General features: G+C 35.2%; 3 protein-coding genes across 5 annotated transcripts; 1 reads left to right on the top strand and 2 right to left on the bottom strand.

Annotated features, from left to right (window-relative positions):
* The first annotated feature begins 711 nt into the window (after positions 1-711).
* On the top strand, positions 712-10,280 carry LOC131594880 (kinesin-like protein KIN-8A). Of its 2 annotated transcripts, none has more exons than XM_058867087.1 (7): positions 712-1,322; positions 1,772-2,045; positions 6,993-7,043; positions 7,137-7,229; positions 7,320-7,685; positions 7,892-8,572; positions 9,656-10,280. In XM_058867087.1, exons 1-7 carry the CDS (start codon positions 910-912, stop codon positions 9,692-9,694), a joined length of 1,917 nt encoding a protein of 638 aa, XP_058723070.1. In that variant the 5' UTR covers positions 712-909; the 3' UTR covers positions 9,695-10,280. The 2 variants fall into 2 exon arrangements, with proteins under 2 accessions (XP_058723070.1, XP_058723069.1); XM_058867086.1 differs by lacking the exon at positions 9,656-10,280 and adding an exon at positions 8,732-9,281.
* Positions 10,281-11,885: 1,605 nt separating this feature from the next.
* Positions 11,886-14,000, bottom strand: LOC131599236 (protein MIZU-KUSSEI 1-like). The gene has a single exon (XM_058871669.1). The coding sequence runs from the start codon at positions 13,539-13,541 to the stop codon at positions 12,750-12,752; it is 792 nt and encodes a 263-aa protein (XP_058727652.1). The 5' UTR covers positions 13,542-14,000; the 3' UTR covers positions 11,886-12,749.
* A 3,177-nt stretch (positions 14,001-17,177) lies between these two features.
* On the bottom strand, positions 17,178-20,436 carry LOC131594879 (protein Dr1 homolog). 2 transcript variants are annotated; one of them, XM_058867085.1, is made up of 6 exons: positions 20,233-20,436; positions 20,085-20,156; positions 19,925-20,014; positions 19,270-19,364; positions 18,190-18,258; positions 17,178-17,539 (listed from the first exon to the last, which is right to left on the bottom strand). In XM_058867085.1, exons 2-6 carry the CDS (start codon positions 20,137-20,139, stop codon positions 17,381-17,383), a joined length of 468 nt encoding a protein of 155 aa, XP_058723068.1. In that variant the 5' UTR covers positions 20,140-20,156; positions 20,233-20,436; the 3' UTR covers positions 17,178-17,380. The 2 variants fall into 2 exon arrangements, with proteins under 2 accessions (XP_058723068.1, XP_058723066.1); XM_058867083.1 differs by having other exon boundaries at positions 17,178-17,542; positions 20,233-20,428.
* Positions 20,437-21,799: the final 1,363 nt, after the last annotated feature.

Below are 21,799 nucleotides of genomic sequence, written 5' to 3'. Positions count from 1 at the left end.
AACTTTATTAGAAGCATTCAAACTCTTGTAAACTTTATTTTACATTGATTGTAAAAGGATTCCTAGAGTGATCAAGTTGTGTTCTGTAGACTCTAGAAGACTTAGAGGGTATCTAAGTGGAAAACCATTGTAATCAGTTGGATTAGTGGATTAAATCATCAGTTGAGGTAAATCACCTTGTCAGGGGTGGACTGGAGTAGTTTGGTTAACAACGAACCAGGATAAAAATAATTGTGTTTATTGTTTTTATCTTCCAAGTTTTTGAAGTTACACTTATTCAATCCCCCTCTTTCTAAGTGTTTTTCACTCCTTCAATACCAACGAGATGCGTCTTCTTTTCGGTAGCTCATTCCATAAGAACTCCACATTTAAGCGTGCTTGACTTGAAATAGTGAGAAAGATGTGTTTGAATCTTCTCCTGTCTTTGTCTCCAGTTTTTCCTATAGCTCCTAATCCAATGGTTAAGAAATTATAAAATACTCCCTAATTACTTAGGTGAAAGATAAAATCACAAAGTAATCCAAAGGCTACAATTTGTGCTCTTTACAGGACAATTGAGAATAAATTGGAGAGAATCCATATCCAAGAAAAATAACTTTTTTTTTTTTTTACACTTTTGATAATTTATAGATGAGTATTAGTACCTTAGAGGTACATGTCCAAATATTTATAGAAGAAAAGGCTGAAACCTAGTAGTATTAATATTTTGGGCGACATATGACCGTTACATACAAACAAATCGAGTATAGTATAGTACAGTGAATTAATTTAGTTTTTCTCCTTTCCAAAACACTTTAGTTGTTTCATCTAAATCTATTTCATTTCACCCACCCGAAACCTAAATCTAAACTCAATTCCATTGAGGTTGAACTCGATGAACAAATTGCAACAACAGCAAGAAGCCCTAAGATGACAGTTTCAACTCAATCTAACTCAAAGAGCAATGCAAATCCATCACATCAAGGCTTAAAGGAGAAACTGAAAGCCCTAACGCTCTTGTACGAGCAGCAGAAATTAAACAACGGTTCTTTCAAGCCTCCACAAGAAGAGAATCATAGAGAAACCCTAAAGAATAATGCTGTGGTTCGTGACAAAAATGGGAACAGGATAATGGTGTTTGTGAGAGTGAGGCCACTTGCTAAGAAGGAAAATGAAGCGGGTTCCAGGTGTTGTGTGAAGATCGTGAATTCTTCTCATATTTATATGACGGAATTTGCTACTCCTAACGATTACTTGAGGTTGAAGAGGATTCGAGGAGGTCATTTCACTTTTGATGCCTGCTTTTCTGATTCCGCTACGCAACAGGAAGTTTATGCTACCTCGTGAGTTAACGTCATTCATAGTTTCCCTAATTTTGTCTCTCATACAAACATAGTATAACATTATGATTATCCTATTAAATGTATGTTATGTTTGATTTTTCCAATCGAGGGCTTTCATATGGAAATATATTTTTCTTCACTGTTTTGGGAGAATATCAAAATAATATGCATTGACAATTTGGCACATGACCTAAATATGTTGGATAGTCATCACCTTAGCCAATTTTATAAAGGTCGAGTTAGACCCGACCCAAATTTTAAGATAGTAACCAAGTCACCATTGGGTCCCTCGGGCCACAAACAGGATATTCAATTATGAGTGCTAGAGTGTGTGTCGAGGGTCCCATATCATAATGTTACTGTTTGATAATTGCTGCTTGCGTTCAAAATCTTACTGATCAAGCACTAATTTATATTTATGGGAATGTACATTGACTTTGCATTTACAGAACCTCGGAACTTGTGGAAGCAGTTATGCAAGGGAAGAATGGGACAGTTTTCTGTTATGGTGCCACTGGAGCTGGAAAAACATACACAATGCTTGGTACAGTGGAAAACCCGGGAGTGATGGTGTTGGCAATTAAGGATCTCTTCAGTAAAATCAGGACGAGAAGCTATGATGGAAACCATGTTGTTCATCTATCCTATCTTGAGGTTTATAATGAAACTGTAAGAGATTTGATTTCACCTGGAAGGCCTCTTGTTTTGAGAGAAGATAAACAGGTCCACATTTTCTTACCTTCATGTCTTCTGAGTGAAATGTTATGGTACCTACTACTTCATGCATTTGAAATTAAATGAATGATTTTTCTATGGTATTCTTACTTAATGCCAGTATATAGATACAATTCAAATTGCAAACATATGATAAAATTTTTATAAGGATTCCAAGTTGATGCATTGTTTATAGATAGATCATAGACTGCCTTACATCATGTGGCCACCGCAACATATCAAATTATAATCGAGAACTGCATCGTTTTGTAATAGTAGGCCATGGCAACTGCAATTCACCCACAACTGCTGCAATACCTCAGCATTTGCAATTTAAAATCTTTAGTTCATGTTGTCTTGTCATTTACAGTTCGCCACTAGGAGTAAGGATTTTTTCTTACAGGTCATGAATACAAACTCCTCAATCTTAACAATGAAGGCTATAGTTTACATTATATTTTACCTAATTATTTATGTAGAGAAGTGAATATTTGGTGAAATGCTTGAGTTTCTAATGCACTCAAGTAATTTGATTATATACACACTAGAGAGTAAATACAAGATAAGATTTTCAAGGATGTTGCTAGTTCCTAGATACATGTATGTAATTTTCTAGGCATAGACTTCTAGGTACATGTATTGACTCCTAAATACAAATTTATAATTCCAATATTTTATAATTCCAACACTCCCCCTCAAGCTGGTGAATGGATATCAATCATTCCCAGCTTGCAAGTGAATTGATTGAAACGATCAGGTGGCAAGCCTTTTGTTAACACATCTGCTAGTTGATGCCTAGAAGGAATGTAGGATGTAGCTATTAAACCACTATCTAGTTTTTCCTTGATGAAATGGCGGTCAATCTCAATGTGTTTGGTCCTGTCATGCTGAACAGGATTATGAGCAATGCTGATTGTTGACTTGTTGTCACAGAACAACTTCATAGGCCCTTCACATTGTATTTTCAGATCATTTAGAATGATCCTCATCCAAAGTAACTCACAGATTCCTTGAGCCAAAGCTCGAAATTCTGCCTCAGCGCTTGATCGAGCCACTACATTTTGTTTCTTACTTCTCCATGTGACAAGGTTCCCACACAAGAGGGTGCAAAATCCTGAAGTGGATCTTCTATCACTAATTGATCCTGCATAGTCAGCATCGGTGTAGGCTTCTATAGTTAAGCTTCCACCTCTTTTGAACAATAGTCCTCTTCCTGGAGTAGCCTTAAGGTATTGCAAGATGCGATCAACAGATTGTAAGTGTCGCATTCTCGGGTCATGCATAAATTGGCTCACTACACTGACTGCATAAGCCAAGTCAAGCCTAGTGTGTGCCAGGTAAATCAACTTTCCTACCAACCTCTGATATTGGACTCTGTCAACTTTGGCACTTTCTTCTTCGAGGCTTAACTTGTGGTTTTGATCTATGGGAACACTTGATGGTTTGCATCCCAGTTTCCCAGTTTCCTGCAAGAGATCGAGTATATACTTCCTTTGAGATATGAAAATGCCTTGGTTTGAGTAAGCAACCTCAATTCCCAAAAAATACTTGAGTTGTCCAAGGTCCTTCATCTCGAATTCTGCCGATAGTTTTTCCTTTAGCAATTGTTTCTCTGCATGATCATCTCCTGTAATAATAATATCATCAACATAAACAAGAAGTATAGTCAGTTTTCCTTCATGCGAGTGCTTAAAGAAAAGAGTGTGATCTCCTTGACTCTGCTTGTAGCCTAAGTACACCATTGCTTTTGTGAATCTTCCAAACCATGCTCTAGGAGATTGTTTTAGCCCATATAAGGCTTTCCTCAATCGACACACTTTGTTGGATCCACATGAAGGGCCAAATCCCGGCGGGATCTCCATGTACACCTCTTCTTCTAAGTTTCCATGCAAGAATGCATTTTTGACATCAAACTGTTGTAATTCCCATCTGGAGTGAGCAGCAAGAGATAATAAGATTCGAACAGTGTTCATTTTCGCAACTGGAGCAAAGGTTTCCTCATAATCTATGCCATATGTCTGTGTGTATCCTTTTGCCACAAGTCTGGCTTTGTAACGATCAAGAGTACCATCTGATTTGTGTTTGACTGTATAGATCCACCTGCAACCAACGGGTTTCTTGCCTTCCCATCTATCAACAATCTCCCAAGTTCCATTTTTTTCAAGAGCTTTCATTTCCTCATCCATGGCTTGGACCCAATTTCTATCTTTCAATGCCTCTTGAACAGATGATGGGATGACCACAGAGTCAACTGCAGAAATAAAACTTTGATGCTGCAAGGAAAGATTTTTAGAGGAGACAAATTGAGATATAGGGTATTTGGCACATGACCTTTTCCCTTTCCTTAAAGCAATAGGCAAATCATCTGTATTAGTATCGCAAGTGTCAGAGCTATGGGAATCACTAATAGGATTATGAGTTTCAACACTTACCTCCGGTTCTGGCAATTGGAGTTGTGTTTGGAGCAGGTCGGGCTTACTTCTTCTTTGATACACCAAGGTTGGCTCACCAACTTTAGTTTTTGTTGGTATGGAGGATGATGGTTCCTGCAAAACAGACGACAAAGGAGGGACAAAAATAGAAGCAGGCGACTCAGATTCTGTATTTGGAGAAGCATGATCAATAATAGGAGGATCAGTAATAGGACTTGACACAGGATTCACAGTCGACTCGGGAGACTCAATTGTAGGACCGGTAATAGGACTTATAAGAGGAGTCATGGGCAACTCAGGTAGGACCAAAAATTCAGAATCAAATTCTACATTTTGAATGCTCTCCCCCTGAAGCTGAGGACGAGTGAAGTAGGCTAAATTCTCATGAAACGTGACATCTTTAGAGACAAAGTACTTACGACTAGGAGGATGATAGCATTTATATCCTCTCTTGTTTGGGGGATAGCCAATAAAGATGCATCTGGCTGCGCGGGGGTCCAACTTACTTCGGTGTTGTTTATGGATATGGACAAAGGCAACACAACCAAATACTCGAGACTCGAGACTCTGCAAAATAAAAACAGAAGGAAACCGTGAAGTCATAAACTGAACAGGACTGACATTACCTAACATGCGAGATGGAACCCGATTAATCAAGTAGGCAGCTGTCAGAACGGCTTCTCCCCAATATGAGTTAGGAACTGCCATTTGGAAGAGAATGGCTCGAGCAACTTCAAGTAAATGACGATTCTTTCTTTCTGCAACACCATTTTGTTGTGGGGTGTCGACACATGTAAATTCATGAACTATTCCCCGTTGGCTGGTAAAATTTGAAAGGATGTGATTGGCATACTCTTTGCCATTGTCAGAGCGGATTCTTTTAATCCCCTTGCCAAATTGTGTTTGTACCATATTTAAAAAATTAATAAACAATTCTGGTGCTTCTGATTTATCCTTCATCAAGAAAATCCAAGTTGCTCGAGTACAATCATCAATAAATGATACAAACCATTTAGCACCCGAAATATTAGAAATAGGTGCAGGTCCCCATACATCAGAATGTATGAGATCAAAAGGTTCAGCACTTCTATTGGAACTAGGAGTAAAAGAGACACGATGATGTTTAGCTAACTCACAAACGTCACATTTAAAAGACTCAACTGAATGATGTAAAAATAAAGAAGGAAACATAGACTTAACTAAAGAGAATGGTGGATGACCAAGACGTTTGTGCTGAAGCCAAATTTGTGCGGCGGAATGAGAAGAGGACACGGAAGACTCAGTCTGCAAGTAGGAAGCCAACACCTTCGAACAATTTGGTTCATTAGATAGGTAGTACAACCCTCCCTTTTCCTTAGCAACTCCAATTGTCTTCCCCGTGGTAAGATCCTGAAAAACACAATAAGAAGTGAAAAATATTACTTTACAATTCTGATCACGGGTGAGTTTACGAACAGATATTATGTTGTGAGAGAGTGTGGGAACATGTAGCACATCCTGTAATTGAAGTGAAGGTTGCAAGTTAACTCTCCCAGAGCCATCAATACGAGCATAAGAACCATTAGCAACCGTAACATAACGGTTCTTCTCAGAGGAGGTGTAAGATGAAATCCAACTGGGATTGAATGTCATATGATCGGTGGCACCAGAGTCCAAAATCCAAGCATTCTTAGGTATTTTATCGCAAACACTAAAGGATTGAGAGCATACGCTCAAGCCGGTCGTCGGTAGAGAACAACTTCAAAAAGGCTTACCGACAGAGTCAAGTATAACCTTTAAACGATTCACCTCATCTTCGGTGAATGATAAAGAGTAATCAACATAATTTTTTTTAGCCATTTGTAGCAAGCTAAAAATAAAAATAACAACAAGAAGATGAAATATTCCTCAAGAGGGGCCTAAAAGACAGCAATGAAGGGTTGACAGATGAAAGGAATAAAGAGGGGTTTGTGTGAGGTGTTTCTGGACAGGGTAACAAGGCTGCAATGAAGGGTAACAAGGCTGCAATGAAGGCAGTAAAAAAACTTGCAATGAAGGGTAACAAGGCTGCAATAAAGGCAGAAAAATTGTCACGATGAAGGTGACTTGGGATTTACCGAAATGAAGACGGCTAGGGTTTATGCGGAAACAAGTCTCTCAGGATCGAGAGCTCTGATACCATGTAGAGAAGTGAATATTTGGTGAAATGCTTGAGTTTCTAATGCACTCAAGTAATTTGATTATATACACACTAGAGAGTAAATACAAGATAAGATTTTCAAGGATGTAGCTAGTTCCTAGATACATGTATGTAATTTTCTAGGCATAGACTTCTAGGTACATGTATTGACTCCTAAATACAAATTTATAATTCCAATATTTTATAATTCCAACAATTTACACTGTTTCAATTCTCCACCCAGTCAAGATAAATATATGGAAAATAAATTTGTTGGTGGTAAAGAAATTGGTTGCTCAATTAACTTGTTTTCATAGCATCCCATTGAATCACTATCTGATGGTACGTTGTCTAACTATGTTATAGGGGATTGTGGCAGCAGGTCTTACGCAATACAGAGCTTACTCCACCGATGAAGTAATACCACAAACCATTCTCGTATTTTGAAAGTTTAGACGGTTTTTTGAACCCTCAGATAATTTTTGTTTTACTTTATTCCTTCTACTTCAGGTGATGGCATTGCTTCAGCAGGGAAATCGTAATAGAACTACGGAACCAACTCGTGCAAATGAAACATCTTCACGTTCTCATGCTGTTTTGCAGGTACACTTTTGAAGGTTGTTTATGGAAAATAATGCAAAAACCCTTTTATGATGTGATTGTAACGTATGCTTAACTAATGTTTACATTTAGGTCGTGGTTGAATACCGAGTTAGAGATGCTGCAATGAATATTATTCACAGAGTGGGCAAACTTTCATTGATTGATCTTGCAGGGTCAGAGAGAGCTCTTGCCACAGATCAAAGAACACTTAGGTCTCTTGAGGGTGCCAACATTAACCGGTCTCTTCTTGCACTAAGCAGCTGCATCAATGCTCTTGTAGAGGGCAAGAAGCACATTCCATACCGAAATTCAAAACTCACCCAGCTTCTCAAAGATTCATTAGGAGGAACTTGCAACACTGTCATGATTGCAAACATAAGCCCAAGTATCCTCTCATTTGGTGAAACTCAAAACACCCTTCATTGGGCTGATAGGGCCAAGGAGATTCGAACAAAGGTCGATTCCTCTAACTATTTCAAGCATACTATGCGTGTATATATTAATATTTTGGTTTTTTGGGGTGATACACTTAGTTGCTTGTACAATGTTCACATTTTTGTCATTTTTTTTTAATTTTCATTTGGTGTCAAATATATCACAACCCAACGAATATACTAGGTATTCATTCTATTGATGTTGTAACTTATTTTATATGAATGCAGGCGCCTGATGCAAATGAGGATCTATTACTGGTACCTAAAACAGAAACAGACCAGGCAAAGCTGATACTTGAGCTACAAAATGAGAATCGTCAATTGCGAATTCAGCTAGCACGCCAAAAACAGATGCTTTTGAAACTCAAAGCACAATCCTTGGCTGCATATTCTTCCCCAACTCCACCATCAGCTTCATCTTTTCTATCCACACCTCCAACCTCTATTCAACCAAATGAAAAACAAAGGACCAGACCCTCTGCCACATATATCACCCCAAAGACCGAGAACAAGGGGGAGGAGATAGCCTTCACTGTTGGAACACTTTATCAAAAAGTAAAAGCCCTGGAGTCAGAGATAGTGAGAATGAAAAAGGATCACAGTTTGATGATAAAGCAGAAAGATGATGTTATTCGCGAGCTTTCACAAAAGAGTGAGAAAAAAGTAACAGCAGCCGGGGATGTGGGAAGTAGAGTGGTAACCAGGTCTAGCATACGGCCAAAGGTTGAAAACACAGGTGAGCTTAGGAGTCCAAGTCATCGTTTTCATTCACCACTACAAATGGCCAAGAAACGAAGCTTTTGGGACATTACTGCTGCTAACAGCCCATCAGTTACTGCATTAAATGGGAGAAAAACTAGAAGCCACATCACTTCTGAACCTACTGCCCATCCATCCATGCTTCTAAAGGTCTGGTGTTTTCTTCTTTCTCAACTACGAAAACATTATCACATCTTTCAACTATTGTGTATGTGTCAAACATGTCTTAGGCACTAACATTTCTAAAACATACCTGAAACACTTATGTAAAACCCCTTAACAATATCTCAAAATATATAATTTTTTCAGCTCAGATGCTTCTTTGATACAACTTCGGTACGGGCCAAGAGAATGAACCGAGTCCAACACTTAGTTTGAGTGATACGGCTTCGGTACGGGCCAAGAGAATGAACTGAGTCTGCAGCACTTAGTTTGAGTGAATACTTCTTAGTTACTCACAAGTCCTGACACAAAAATATATATAGCTATATAAAAAAGTTAACTTTTTTATTATTTTTGTAAGGACTTGATTGCAAAATGATCCACTAGTCTTGGTATACTATTTTTTGAGGATTATTATCTTGTTAGATTGTATATTATCTTATGATGATTTTCATAAGATTTCATGTGAAAATAAGTTTAATAACTCTGTTTAGAAAGTGAATATCTAAATCTTATTTCTAATTTTGATTTCGCTATGTTAATATGCACACACTAATGGGTATGTATGGTATCTAAATGTCCTATATCTTTGGACATTAACTGTGCTACAATGCTTGTATTAGTGGCGTGTCCAATGCACACGCATGGTTGAGTCTGTATAAGTGGCGTGTCCAATGCTATGAAAGATGATGATTATTAATGGCAAAATACTCTTTTTCGTCCCTTATGTTAACCTCGGAATTCATTTTGGTCCCTTAATTTCAAAAAGTGTCATATTGGTCCCTTAACTCTTCAAAAGGTGTCATTTTAGTCCTTTTTGTCATATTAGCAACGAAAATAGCGACCAATTTTTGAGTTTTTCCGTCGCTAATGTGACAAAAAGGACTAAAATGACACCTTTTGAAAAGTTAAGGGACCAATGTGACACTTTTTGAAGTTAAGGGACCAAAATGAATCCTGGGGCTAACATAAGGGACCAAAAAGGGTATTTTGCCATTATTAATTGCCTTACACGGTTGAAATCCTTTTTACCAATTTTTAGCATAACGGTTTTTTCCTTACATTTTTCAGCCAGGGTTTGCTAAGGAAAAGGGAAATATTTGGAAGTGATCTAGGAAGGAGTAGAAGAAATTCAAGGACAGAATAAAACCCATATGACAGAAGGTCTGGTATTGTTTTACGACCTTGAACTGGCTGTGGCACACAAAATACGAATGAGATCATTGCCAAGGGTCTCATTGTGTATGAGTTATGAATCATTGGCTTTTTATGCTTAATCAGTAGTAGCAGGACTAGAGGGTGCTCTTTTACATGATTTATTCACAGATTTAGATTCCATGCGGTCAAAGACTCTTGGATTCACACATTCAATGGCAGCTGTTCGATCAAGTTGGGCAGTGCGGGATTTTGATATATATTTTTTGAAATCGGAAATGCCTCCATGGGCTTTTGACTGCATACAACAAGATTATCATTATGAACAATGAGTTGGGATACAAACGCCCCAGTTCACCAATTTCAACAAGATTATCATTATAAAAATGGATTATAAAAGTGTTGAAAAGAGAAGTTTCTCGTTAGTATGGCAGGATTGAAGTAGGTTTAGTTATTCTTTTAGTCTAGCTTATGAATGATTTTTTTTTCCAACGAGGAGTGATTTGAGTTTATTAATAAGTTTCACTTGAATTTAAATCAACGAATTTTTATTGGCAACAGTTTAATAAAATAGAAGTTAAGGAAGAATGTCTTAAACACTCTTTTTTTCCAATACTTTTAACACTTGTTCTTTTATATCTAGTGAAAAATATGTGAGGACAACCATTTTATATGAGATCTATTTTTAAACTGAGACCCAAATTACATGTATTTGATGTATTTTTAAACTTAGAGACCCAAATTACATGTATTTGAATAAAAAAGTATGTACAAATAAAATCCTTATGCTATTGCATGAGTTCTGTCTTTGAAAATTGTTTTATGGCTTAAAAGTACTTTTGGTCTCTATAAGTTAGTGAGTTTTTTATTTTTGTCCCTGTAAGTTTTTTTGTTGGTCTGAGTCTTTTTCGCATTCGTTTTAATCCCTAAAATCAAAATTTACAGGATACTTCGCAGAAACCTGTAGATTTTTCTGCGGATTTTGGCTTTAGAAACTAAACCGCAAACCAAAAAAAATTTTACCACCAATAAAATGTATAAACCATTATGCATTGACTCAAGTAGTATTTTAAGAAAATGAAAATATGGCTAAGCAAATTATGAAAAATCGAACCAAGTCATTGGACTCTAGTGGTAAAGGAGTTCCTGTAGAGGACGATATTCGGAGAATATAGAGTTCGAGGTATTTGAGTATCATAAAACAAAAAATGTGAGAATGACATTCATTTTGAATGTTTCCGACTATGTCTTTGTCTGGAATTAGAAATTGAAGTTCCTCGTGGTTCGTCGTACCAAGCAACTCGCTTCCACACCCGCAACGTTGGTTGGATCGGCGTGTGGTTCCCCTTGTCAAGGCCATAGCAATCAACATAAAGGGAAGATCGTTAATCACCTATGAAATTGTATAAGTTTTAGTATTATTACTTCAAAATTGGATTGATTAGGTTACTTACTAACACTGATTTGTTATCATCATTAATGTATGTACACATGATGATACTTCAGAGGTGGGTTTGGTGCACTAATTGGAGCAATAATTGTATAAAGCAATACTAGCAAACTTTAGGTGGACCAATTAGTTTTTATTTACAAGAATGATGATAACTAGCTGATTAAAAAAAAAGCATAGGTTTTGGTTAAGGAAATCTTGAGAATTTGCTTTTATGGACCTATCTATAAGCCACATATCCTCTTGTCTCAAGGCGCTAGACAATACTAGTACTAACAACAATGGGAAAGGGGAAAAGGGTGTTCATTACTGTGACTTAATTAGCCGCTAAATAACTTGTTTTTGGTTTTCCATGCGATTGCTAAGGATGGTTTTCAACTCAAGCGGCACAAACTACTAAGAATCAGACAAACAAAAGAAAAAGTAGTCAACAAGAGCATAAAGCAATGGCCAATATATTAACAAAGGAAAAGATGGGGTTCCTTTCTTTTATATAAATCTACATGAGTATTTCTTTTGATGATTACTATGATTAATTAGGATTCAAAACAAATTATTGGGATCATTTCACAAACTATAGTGCATAAAAACACAATGATTGGAACAATGTTACTTTTTCACATGCTCCCACCTAAGTCTATTGTAACCTTTTTTTTAGCTACTGAGCTACACTCTAGTGGTCATGGAGAGTGTATGTCTATAAACTATATTTAACTTTCATTTTTACCGCTCTAAGGGTATCAGATTCAGAACTAAACTGAAAAAGAAGCTATTGAACAGAAATCAAACTCTGGCTCAAAACATATTAAACCCAGGATGTAGGAACTAGAAACGCAAAATGTATCCACTTAAGCTCACATGAACCCAAAATATATTCATTCAGCACGCGAGGGAAAAGGGAACATTGTGCGTAAATTAACCGTTTAGCATTGAATATGATTGCATGACGAATTACAAGTGGGCTGGTTTGGCAGCACGGCAGGTTGGAGTAATCACAGTAGACGAGAAGTTACTTGTTGGAATAAAAATTGTGTAGACAATCATGATCTGCATTAACCTCTGTCTTTTGCCATTAATTAAAGGATTGGAATAAGAAAATCACACATATACACCTTTCATGACCCACCTCACTATTACCATGCTACTATATCCCCCTTTCTGACTTGGCCTACTTGCCTATTCTAACAAAAATAACAGTGAACCTACATAGCCAAATTCCTTACCTTTGGAATTTCTTACTGCTCACTCAAGCTGTTATATAGAAGAAATCTGACAGTTTACATTGCGACTTTTGTCAAATCTTGATCAACAGCTGAGATCACTGAGAATAGCTACTACAGTACTGATTATTAATCTTACATTTCTTGAACTCACTTATACCTCCAATAAAAATAGAAAAAGAAAACAGAAAAGGAAAACCTGGAGAGAACTAGATCTCCATGTTCATCATGACTTAAGAGCTAAGCAAGTAGTATACCAAAGAATAACCCACCCACAATTCCACAAGAACAAAATGAGAAAAAGAAAACTAAGTACAATAAACAGGACTTGCATGACATGCTAGACTCTAAGCAAATAAATGCTGAGCTCAGGAACACCATTGCTGTCAGGATTCATCATATAGAAAGCTTCAGAATCTCTAGACCCAACAACTCTCTCAAACTTTGCCCTCATGTACATAAGTTCACCCTCTGCTCCTCCATTATCACCTCCTGGTATAACACCAGCACCCATTGAAATTGGCTCAACAGCTTTCAGAATATCCCACTCCTTTTGACCACATTCTCTTCTGTTAGCAAAACCACATTTCTTGCCATTGCAATATGTCCTCCACAGACCCTCTTCCAGCAACCTCAATCCTTTCTTTTCTACTTGTTTCTCCTTGTCACATTCCAGAGCAATTCTTACTGACCCGGATGCCATTTCGCGAACCAAACCGCTGATCGGCGTTGCAAGCTCAATCAAAAAGGCTTCTTGGGAAGTTGGGTCCTTCTGAAATGCAAAATGTACATGGCCGTGTCTATAACCAAAGAGTGTGCCGACTACCCGAGAAGTAGAACCGAGGCCGAATGGTGTGTTCGACCGGTTCTTGCCAAACACAGTGAGAGCTGAACGAAGCCTTGAGATCGCCACTGCTCTCAGCTTCCTCCTTGTTGCATTTGTAGTGGGTTTAGCATCTGATGAAGCCTCAAGATCAATAACCTTGTGACGCTCTATGTCCTCCTTCTGAATGAGTGTAGAAAATGATTCTGAAGTGTGAGCTTCAGCTTCTTCAGTACCAACCTTGTTTGTCCAATGAAAATGTCTCTTAGAGGACATGTTGTTTGAGCTTCTAGCCATGACTGGATTCATATCAAAAAAGCAAAGCAAAGCAAAGCAAAGGAGAGTGTGGTGCTTAAAAAATGATGGGAGAGAGAATCTAGTGTCTTGTTGTAATTCTATTCCTTTCCATTGGTATATAGTGAGTGGAAGAGAATCCTGACAAAAAGAACAATGGAGAGTCCCCACCAGTATATATGTAAGGAAATCAAAGAGAGAATAGAGTGCATTGTTAATAGAAAAAGAAAGGAATCTAAGGAGACAACGTGTTTGTAATTTCACTTTCTTGTGGGGTAGAGAAGAGGGATTGTGCGTTTAACTCTTTTGACTTAGGACCCCAAAATGGTAGAGAGGTTAAACAAACAAAACACAAAGCTATCACTATTGAAGCAGGACATGCTCCTTAGACATTCTTGTATTCTAGTGCTCAGGTTGGTCCAAGTGACATCAGGTTAAGAGGTATACTGAATTATCGTGCCTTGTGTAGCCTGCACAGACTACATTTCACCAACCTTCGAGCTGACACATCCCTGTTAGCCCCATAAAAAAGTGCTATATCATGTTTACAATAGTATTTTCTCAATAAAAAACATGCAGCTTAACCCAATATTTGCTCATAACAGTTCATTTAGTACAGACAAGACCTGCTAGACAGATCAAACCGTCAATTCTAAATTAATTCCAATATTTCTCATACTTCACCATCACTCATGCTTTTAATATCGTCTTTATCATTTACGCTCTCAATCAATTTTTCAAATTTATAATTAAGTTATAATTAGGATAAGATGTTCCAAAATTAAATTTGTTGTCTCATAGATTAAAAATAAAAATGCACATATTTTCTGATGGACAAAACTTATAATTATCATCATGAAAATCATGACTTGCAAATATGGATGGATTCAAGCATTAATTAAGTCGACTTCTTTATGTTGGAATATCCAAGACAAATAGATCAAGTTTCAACACCACAAATAATCTCAATGCATTCCTTATACTTTTTTTATTCTACCTTGTGAACCTCTTCACATATTTCACATTGTCCATAATCCACAACTTTCAATCCATTCCTCCAGCACAATTGTTTTTTAAAAAAATACGCCTAATAAAGTACATGAAATTAGGGGTGTTCATGGGTCGGTTTGGGTTGAATTTAGCCAAAACCATAACCCAATCAGTACATGGTACACTGGTTTGGGTGAGTAAAAATAACCACCCACAATATCATTGGGTTGGTTTAGGTAAAACCACAAATTTATGGGTTGGATTGGGTTGGGTAATGGGTTAGCCAATATTATTTTTCCTTATATAATTATTAATGATATGTTACATTTTTTCTTAATAAATAGCTTAACATATTATTGTTTTTTTTTTAACATCAAATGTCAAAATGTATAATGAAATTTATCATAAACATATATTTGTAAAAACCAAAATTACATTAGTAAAACCTAGAACTGCATAAAATACTTGCAATTTATTAGAATTAGCATCAAAATAATCAAAATGTGACATCCTAAATAAGTTAAAATCATTACTTACTAAATAAAAGATGTTCAAAAAGTTGAAATTGAAGCAAGCAAAATTAAAAACATCAAAGTCATCACTTGTCAAATTACAAAAAAAAAGAGAAAAAATATAGTCACTCAATAACCCATGGGTTTTGTGAGTTGGGTGTGGTTTTACCCATAACCCAATTATTTTGAATGGGTTTTCATTTTTGAAAACCGTATTCACCCAATAAGCCGACCCAACCCACTTTTTTGGATCGGTTTGGATGAGTTTTATTGGGTTTATTGGGTTTACCCAAACCATGAACACCCCTACATGAAATAACTCCTTATCATATAACAACCAATTTTATAAGACAAGTTTTCTTTTCAAATGAACTTGCAAGGTATCATTTACTAAAGCATTATCTAATTTAAAAATAAATAAAAAAACAAATCTTCTTTTTTATTTTCCAATCACTCACAAATTCAAGAGCCTCTCATCTAGTACGAAGGGGTTGGCATGGAGCACGAGTTGAGAATAAACTTAATGAGTTGTTAGACATATATAACCCTTACTACTAAGTTATCCACAAATCTAAAGTTAAAAAATTCCTATTAGGAATAGGAGCCAGTTTTTGCTTAAGATTTTTCTACTCTCACTTATGACTTAGCAGTATTTCGAGTAATGACAACAAAATTTGAATTTAAACACTAATCTCTAATTTTTCAAAATTCACCAAATTTATAAGGAAACAGTTGTATATATTTCTCTAGACACCTTTTTATCTATAGTTAGAAGTGTAAGTTTATCTTATAAGTTGATCATTATTCGACAAACATCATTAGAAGTTTAAGTTTATCTTGTAAGTCACCTATTAACTAATCTCTAATTTTTCAAAATTCACCAAATTTATAAGGAAACAGTTGTATATATTTCTCTAGACACCTTTTTATCTATAGTTAGAAGTGTAAGTTTATCTTATAAGTTGATCATTATTCGACAAACATCATTAGAAGTTTAAGTTTATCTTGTAAGTCACCTATTAACTGACGAACATCGACATACTTAATTTTTGTGCACCATTTCATATGTCAATCAAGTGTTGCGGTATCATAATCCGGACTTCGTGTCCTAAACACCCCGAAAAAACATTACACTTTACTTTTCCAATTTCATCGTAAAATATTTTCAACACCAACATTTAGTCACATTTGGATCTTGTTTGAATGAATTTTAATTTTTAGTTTTTAAAAAATATTTTGTAAATTAATTTTAAAAAATTGTTTTGAAGAAAAAATTAAAGAAAATATGTTTGGTAATCTTATAAAAATTATTTTAAAATTGCATATTATTATAAATTTGTCATTAATCAAAAGTGTATCACTTTCTCTTGTTTTTTCTGCTTCCTAATTTCCAAAACTAAAAATCAAAAACCAAAATCTCTAAAACTTATTTTAATTTTTAGTTTTTAAAACTCTTAAATAAAAAATAATTTTATAAAACTAGACCATCAAATAAATTTTATTATTTTTACATTTTAAAAATTACAAAAAAAATTATAAAACCATCAAAAAGATTGAATGACATTTAAAAGAACAGTGAAGTAATGGAAGAACCTAATGACACATTTAAAAGGGAAGAACAAGTTCACCAATTAAGTTTTAAGTTTGTTTGATCGATTAAGTTTGTATGATCGGTAATCCTAATTACTTATAAAGAATGAAAGATAGAAAATCTCTAAACTAATTTCAGCAGTTTTTATGCTGTGGAGTTATCCACTTTCAGCTCTACAAAATCTTTGAATCTTAATGAAGTGTGGGAAGTTGGAATCACCAAGATCCACTCCAGATCAGTTTATCTTTTCTCCAATTATAAATGCAAGAGGTCAGCATTTTGTCGATATACACAAATTCAAAAAAATGTAGACTTCTAAAAAACATTAATGAAGGGCATGAATGATAAGCTCGCATGGAAATCTCATTGTTGTTGTGAAATCTTAAGCATCTTATCATCTTATTATAGTTATTATATAGTTATAATAATTTAATTTGTAAAAGATAATAGATGATAGATTATAACAGAGTGTTACAATTTCATACATTCACTATTTCAAAACTAAGCCAAGAGCTATTAGTGTAGAAGATACAACTAAATGAAATAATTTACATACAATTCTAAATAAACAGGGGATTGAATGAACTCCATTAATTAATTACATTAACTTACAAATATGGATCACTAATAGTACACAAATGAGGAGCACATTCACAATAGGCCAGCAAAGTAGTGAATGAGTTGTGCAAAATCGATCTAAATTACCATAGGGAAGAGTCAGAGATGCTTGCCTATGCTTCAAGAAAATAAAGACTCTAAAGTTAGTTCTCTAAACTTTGGTCAGCATCAGGTTGATTTGAAGTTATGGTCCCTCCATTCATTCTAGCACGTGCCTCTGCAAACATCCTTTGCTGCTCTGCTAATGCCTGTTCCTCTGTCATCTCAGCTGCACCGCTCCACTTGGCACCTTTTATAGAGTCCTGCTGCAAGGTGAAAAAATATATCACAAAATAGTTTCACACCAAAGAAATCAACTGATACTAAATTCATTTGTCTGGTAATTTATATGTGCCCTGCTGCTTAAGGGGATAGTGGCTCTCTGACCATAATGAGCATTGGAACAATAAAATCTAGACCCTGTGTGTGTTTGTTTGTGCATACCCATCACTCTTCAATCTCAAATCACAACCACATAACAAGCTGTTTTTCACCAACTAAAGAAAGCACAGTAAGGTTAGCTCACTCATTGGGACCTGCCGAGACTGGTATAAACAGCACTAACACAAACCACCCTTAGTCAGACTGAGATCCTAAAAAGAAATTCAGCTTCCACTAGTATTATTCAAAGATGATCAGATAAAAGTACTAAAGTGGTTCACCGAGGGTGCTCTTAAAAGTTTCCTAATACTGATAAACCATAAAGAAGTTGGGAAATGCATACATCCCCGCGTTAACATAAAGTCGTGGATCTGAGTAATGGAATTCATCTCTAACAATGTCAGGCTTGTCTGTCTAGAGCCTACAATATATATGCACAACGGATATGATCCCCTGGGGCCTGGACCCTCACAAATTATACCAAGTTGCCTAAAATACCATTTGAGCCATTCAGTTAATATTAAACATTTACCACTGTCTCCATTTTGTGTTGTTCATATGCTGCATAAACTTCCTCAATGTACTCGCCAAATCCAAGAACCTGATATAAATGTGTACAAATCAATAAAAAAAGTTAAAACAGACATGTTGTAATATTGATAATCTCGTTTTCATTAATGATTATAACACTAGATAACAAAAGTATGCTGTATTCGGAACACTTTAACTCAGGAATTGAAAAGGAAATCAGACCAAAAAAAACCTTGTAAGATACATATCATTTTTCAAAATATTACTATAATCAATTATCAACGGTTTGCAGGAAACAATAGCTTGTCGTAAGAGAAACAGTGTTAACAAACGGCGCCATGACGGACAACCCTTCACAAATTGCCTGTAGCAGATTTAATAAAATCTGATCTGCCATGGCCACCATTTAACAACATTGAAGAGAAGGTCATTAACAACTTTGGTTTAAGGAAGAGGGATTATCTATTGGCTTACATGTTTTCAGAAGTGCAAATCAGAGGGCAGCAATTAGGAAGGACAAGGAAACAATAAGCAAGAAAGGACAGAACAGAACATGCTGCATCAAATCACATTAATATATGACATGACAATAAGGTATGACAGGAGGGAGCCATGGCTCATCCAAATTATTAATATTTTGCTTTAAATGTAATACCAACTTTGCAAGTGTTGCAGCTGTTAGTATGTTGTTATGCACCCAGCAGAATTCATATTTGATTCTGATGTGCTACATTTTGGTCTCTCTCTCCCAATTTTTTTGCAAGCAAATAACACCCAAAAGCAAAGAGCATGATTTGAACCTCTGTTCTCGCAATAATGTCTGTAGCAAATACCGCTACATCATCATTATTAATGCCTTAAAACTGTTTGTAATAAAACATACGATACTTAATGTGTGCCACTGCACATAAGGCCATCAACCCAAACTACAATGCAGAGAAAAATCAAGAATAACGATATCTACATGGTGAGAAAGATAGAAATCAATGCACAGAACTTCCGAAGAGTGAGCAAATAATATAAGCAATCAAATAAAAAATTGGAAAGGAATCACATGAAAATTTAGTCATTAGATGAATACCCCTAAAGCCTTCAATACGTGCTCAGGAGCAATCGTCCTTCTTTCCTCTCTGTTACATACTTCATTTGACTCTGATGAGATAAGGTTTATGAACTCTACAATGATACAGATCAGCCAAAAGAAAATTCAGTCAGTAGGAAGCACAAACTACAATAATAAACCATGAATCAACTATCAAAACTGAATCCAAAACAACACGATCACAGATTCCTCTGAATAGTTGAGATATGCCAGCAAAAAACACAAATTTAGATGTACAAAATGTAACTTATTTTACAACGAGCAGCATTTACAGCTCAGATGATACATTATGCAGCAAAGAAAACATCATAATTATCAAAGTTATTTTAATAATCCATAAACAAAGTTGACAATTATGACTCGCCAGAACATGATTATCATTGTTATTAGAATTAGTTGCAAATTGCAAATTATGACAGCCAGTAAAATTGTGCTACATGAATAAGAAATTAGGGCACAGTACCAATTTTATTAAATTGTGCATATATCGAGAGCCACTACAATGGAATATATGAGCAATTTGATATATACTCTCAAACAAACCTAGGGTAATGGATCAGTAAACAAAACAAAATGAACTAAAATAATTGACTTAACAAAATTGAAATAGTAAAAAAGGGGTGAAAAAGCTGACCTACACAGCATTCAATCAACAAATCCTGGGTATCTCTTGCAACACGCACATCTGGTGGTAACATCTCTTTAATAATTTTAGTCATGGTGGCTGAAATCATAGTAAATCAATTAATTTAAGGAGACATAAAATTGAAATAAAAAGGAGAAAATATATATACCTTTAGGAAGCGAAGCATCTTCCTTTGATTTTGCAACTATGTCCATGGGTTCCATCTTTTTTTGTTGTTGATCTGAAAACAGAATAATCTTGATTTGAGATCTGAGAAAATAAAAACAGAGAGAGAATAAAAACAAAAAAAAACTAACCGATTGAAGAAATAGAAGAGTAAAAGCGGCGAAGAAGAAGAAATCAACTTCGGTGATGAAAGGACATGGTTGATGAATGATTTAATTTATCAAAAGAAGAAGAAGAGGGTTGTTGTTGTTGTTGGTGCTTTGAACCGGATGGATAAGAACGAAAGAGGAGGAGGAATTGTTTGTGCTTCCGTCATGCCCTAACCCAATAACGCGTAACATCACGCTCTCATTCTGCACGTCGTCCATTCAAACCGGGCCCATCTAACTAATTCCATTCACACGCACTTACTTTTTTTTTTTTTAACTTTCATCTCACTGTAATAAAAATAAAGTTATTTTTTACCCTAGTAATCAACTGCTCTAATTTTAATTTTAATAGTAATTCTAAGGGTATAGTATATATAATCTAATCATTAAATATATTTAAGTTTGTACTAAATATAAAAATTTGTTTAAAAGTATGAGAATTTATATTATAATTTCATTTAATTATTTATTTTTGGTTAAATAGTCTAGTGGTTGGAGTTCATCTAATTAAAGATAAACAAGAGGATGGTCGCGGTTCGAACCGTGCTCCTCTATTTAAATTATATTCTTTAAATTTAAAATATATTTTATATTTTTATATATTAATTTTTATTAATAATTAAATTTATTATACATAAGAAATATTTTAAATTTATAATTACAAATATTCATATTCATGGGTATTAGTTAAAGATATTAATTGCATTAATATGTATTATATAAGAGAAAAAATATAAATCTCAGTGAGGCAGAGAATGTTCAGAAAATGTTTTTCCGCTCTTTGTCTCTCGCCTCTTAATTTTATCTCAATCTCTGATCCCCGTCATAAAAAATATTTTTATCATACCTATCGCTACAAATTTCCACGGATATCCACAATAATAAAGTCTTAAGAAAGTTTATATATTTTTCGGTCAAAACTATGACACTAGTATTTCAGCTTTTTTTTAAAAAAATACATATATTTTGTATCTTTCAATAACAAAAATATGCAAAAGCACTTGTAGTTAGGCATGGCAATAAAACTCGTACCCGCAGGTACCCACCCGAACCCACTCGAAAATTAACGAGGAAAATTCACTTTGACTGGGTTTGGGTTCGGGTTTGGATTTTCCCCGATTACAAAATAAGGGGATGAGTCGGGTAATTGGGACACTGGTATCCACCCTGAACCCATCCCCGAACCCGCCTCATTTATTTTATTATGTACATTATTATTTATATTTGATAATTTATATTATTAAATATGTGACGAATATTTTGATAGTTTGATTTGTATTTATTATTTAAAAATTTTGAAATGTATATATGAAATTTTTGAGATTGTTTTATTTTATTATTTATAATGTAATTTGATTTTGAAAAAAAATAAATATTTCTATAAAAAAATTGATTTTACTAAATAGATGGTGGCGGGGCGGAGATACCCAAATCCAACCCGAACCCATTTGGGACGATTTTGAGTTTTAATTCTCCATCCCCTTTTGGGTTTGGGGCAGAGAACGGAGATGGTTTGGGATTCGGGTTTTGGTTTTGAAAAAATAAAAAT

The sequence above is a fragment of the Vicia villosa genome, linkage group LG4 (genome assembly GCF_029867415.1).
Source record: "Vicia villosa cultivar HV-30 ecotype Madison, WI linkage group LG4, Vvil1.0, whole genome shotgun sequence".
Lineage (NCBI taxonomy): Eukaryota > Viridiplantae > Streptophyta > Magnoliopsida > Fabales > Fabaceae > Vicia > Vicia villosa.
The sequence above is the reverse complement of the archived record's forward strand: the minus strand, read 5'-3'. Positions and strand labels throughout refer to the sequence as shown.

What these genes read in the sequence shown, in the direction of transcription:
- LOC131594879 (XM_058867083.1), bottom strand. Translation starts at nt 20,139, where the DNA reads ATGGAACCCATGGACATAGTTGCAAAATCAAAGGAAGATGCTTCGCTT. An exon ending in AGATGCTTCGCTTCCTAAAG is followed by an intron (nt 20,015 to 20,084) that starts GTATATATATTT and finishes CTATGATTTCAG; the next exon opens with CCACCATGACTAAAATTATT. An exon ending in AACACAAAATGGAGACAGTG is followed by an intron (nt 17,543 to 18,189) that starts GTAAATGTTTAA and finishes TTCACCTTGCAG; the next exon opens with CAGGACTCTATAAAAGGTGC.
- LOC131599236 (XM_058871669.1), bottom strand. Translation starts at nt 13,541, where the DNA reads ATGAATCCAGTCATGGCTAGAAGCTCAAACAACATGTCCTCTAAGAGA.
- LOC131594880 (XM_058867086.1), top strand. Translation starts at nt 910, where the DNA reads ATGACAGTTTCAACTCAATCTAACTCAAAGAGCAATGCAAATCCATCA. An exon ending in TTTTGAGAGAAGATAAACAG is followed by an intron (nt 2,046 to 6,992) that starts GTCCACATTTTC and finishes ACTATGTTATAG; the next exon opens with GGGATTGTGGCAGCAGGTCT. An exon ending in GTTCTCATGCTGTTTTGCAG is followed by an intron (nt 7,230 to 7,319) that starts GTACACTTTTGA and finishes GTTTACATTTAG; the next exon opens with GTCGTGGTTGAATACCGAGT.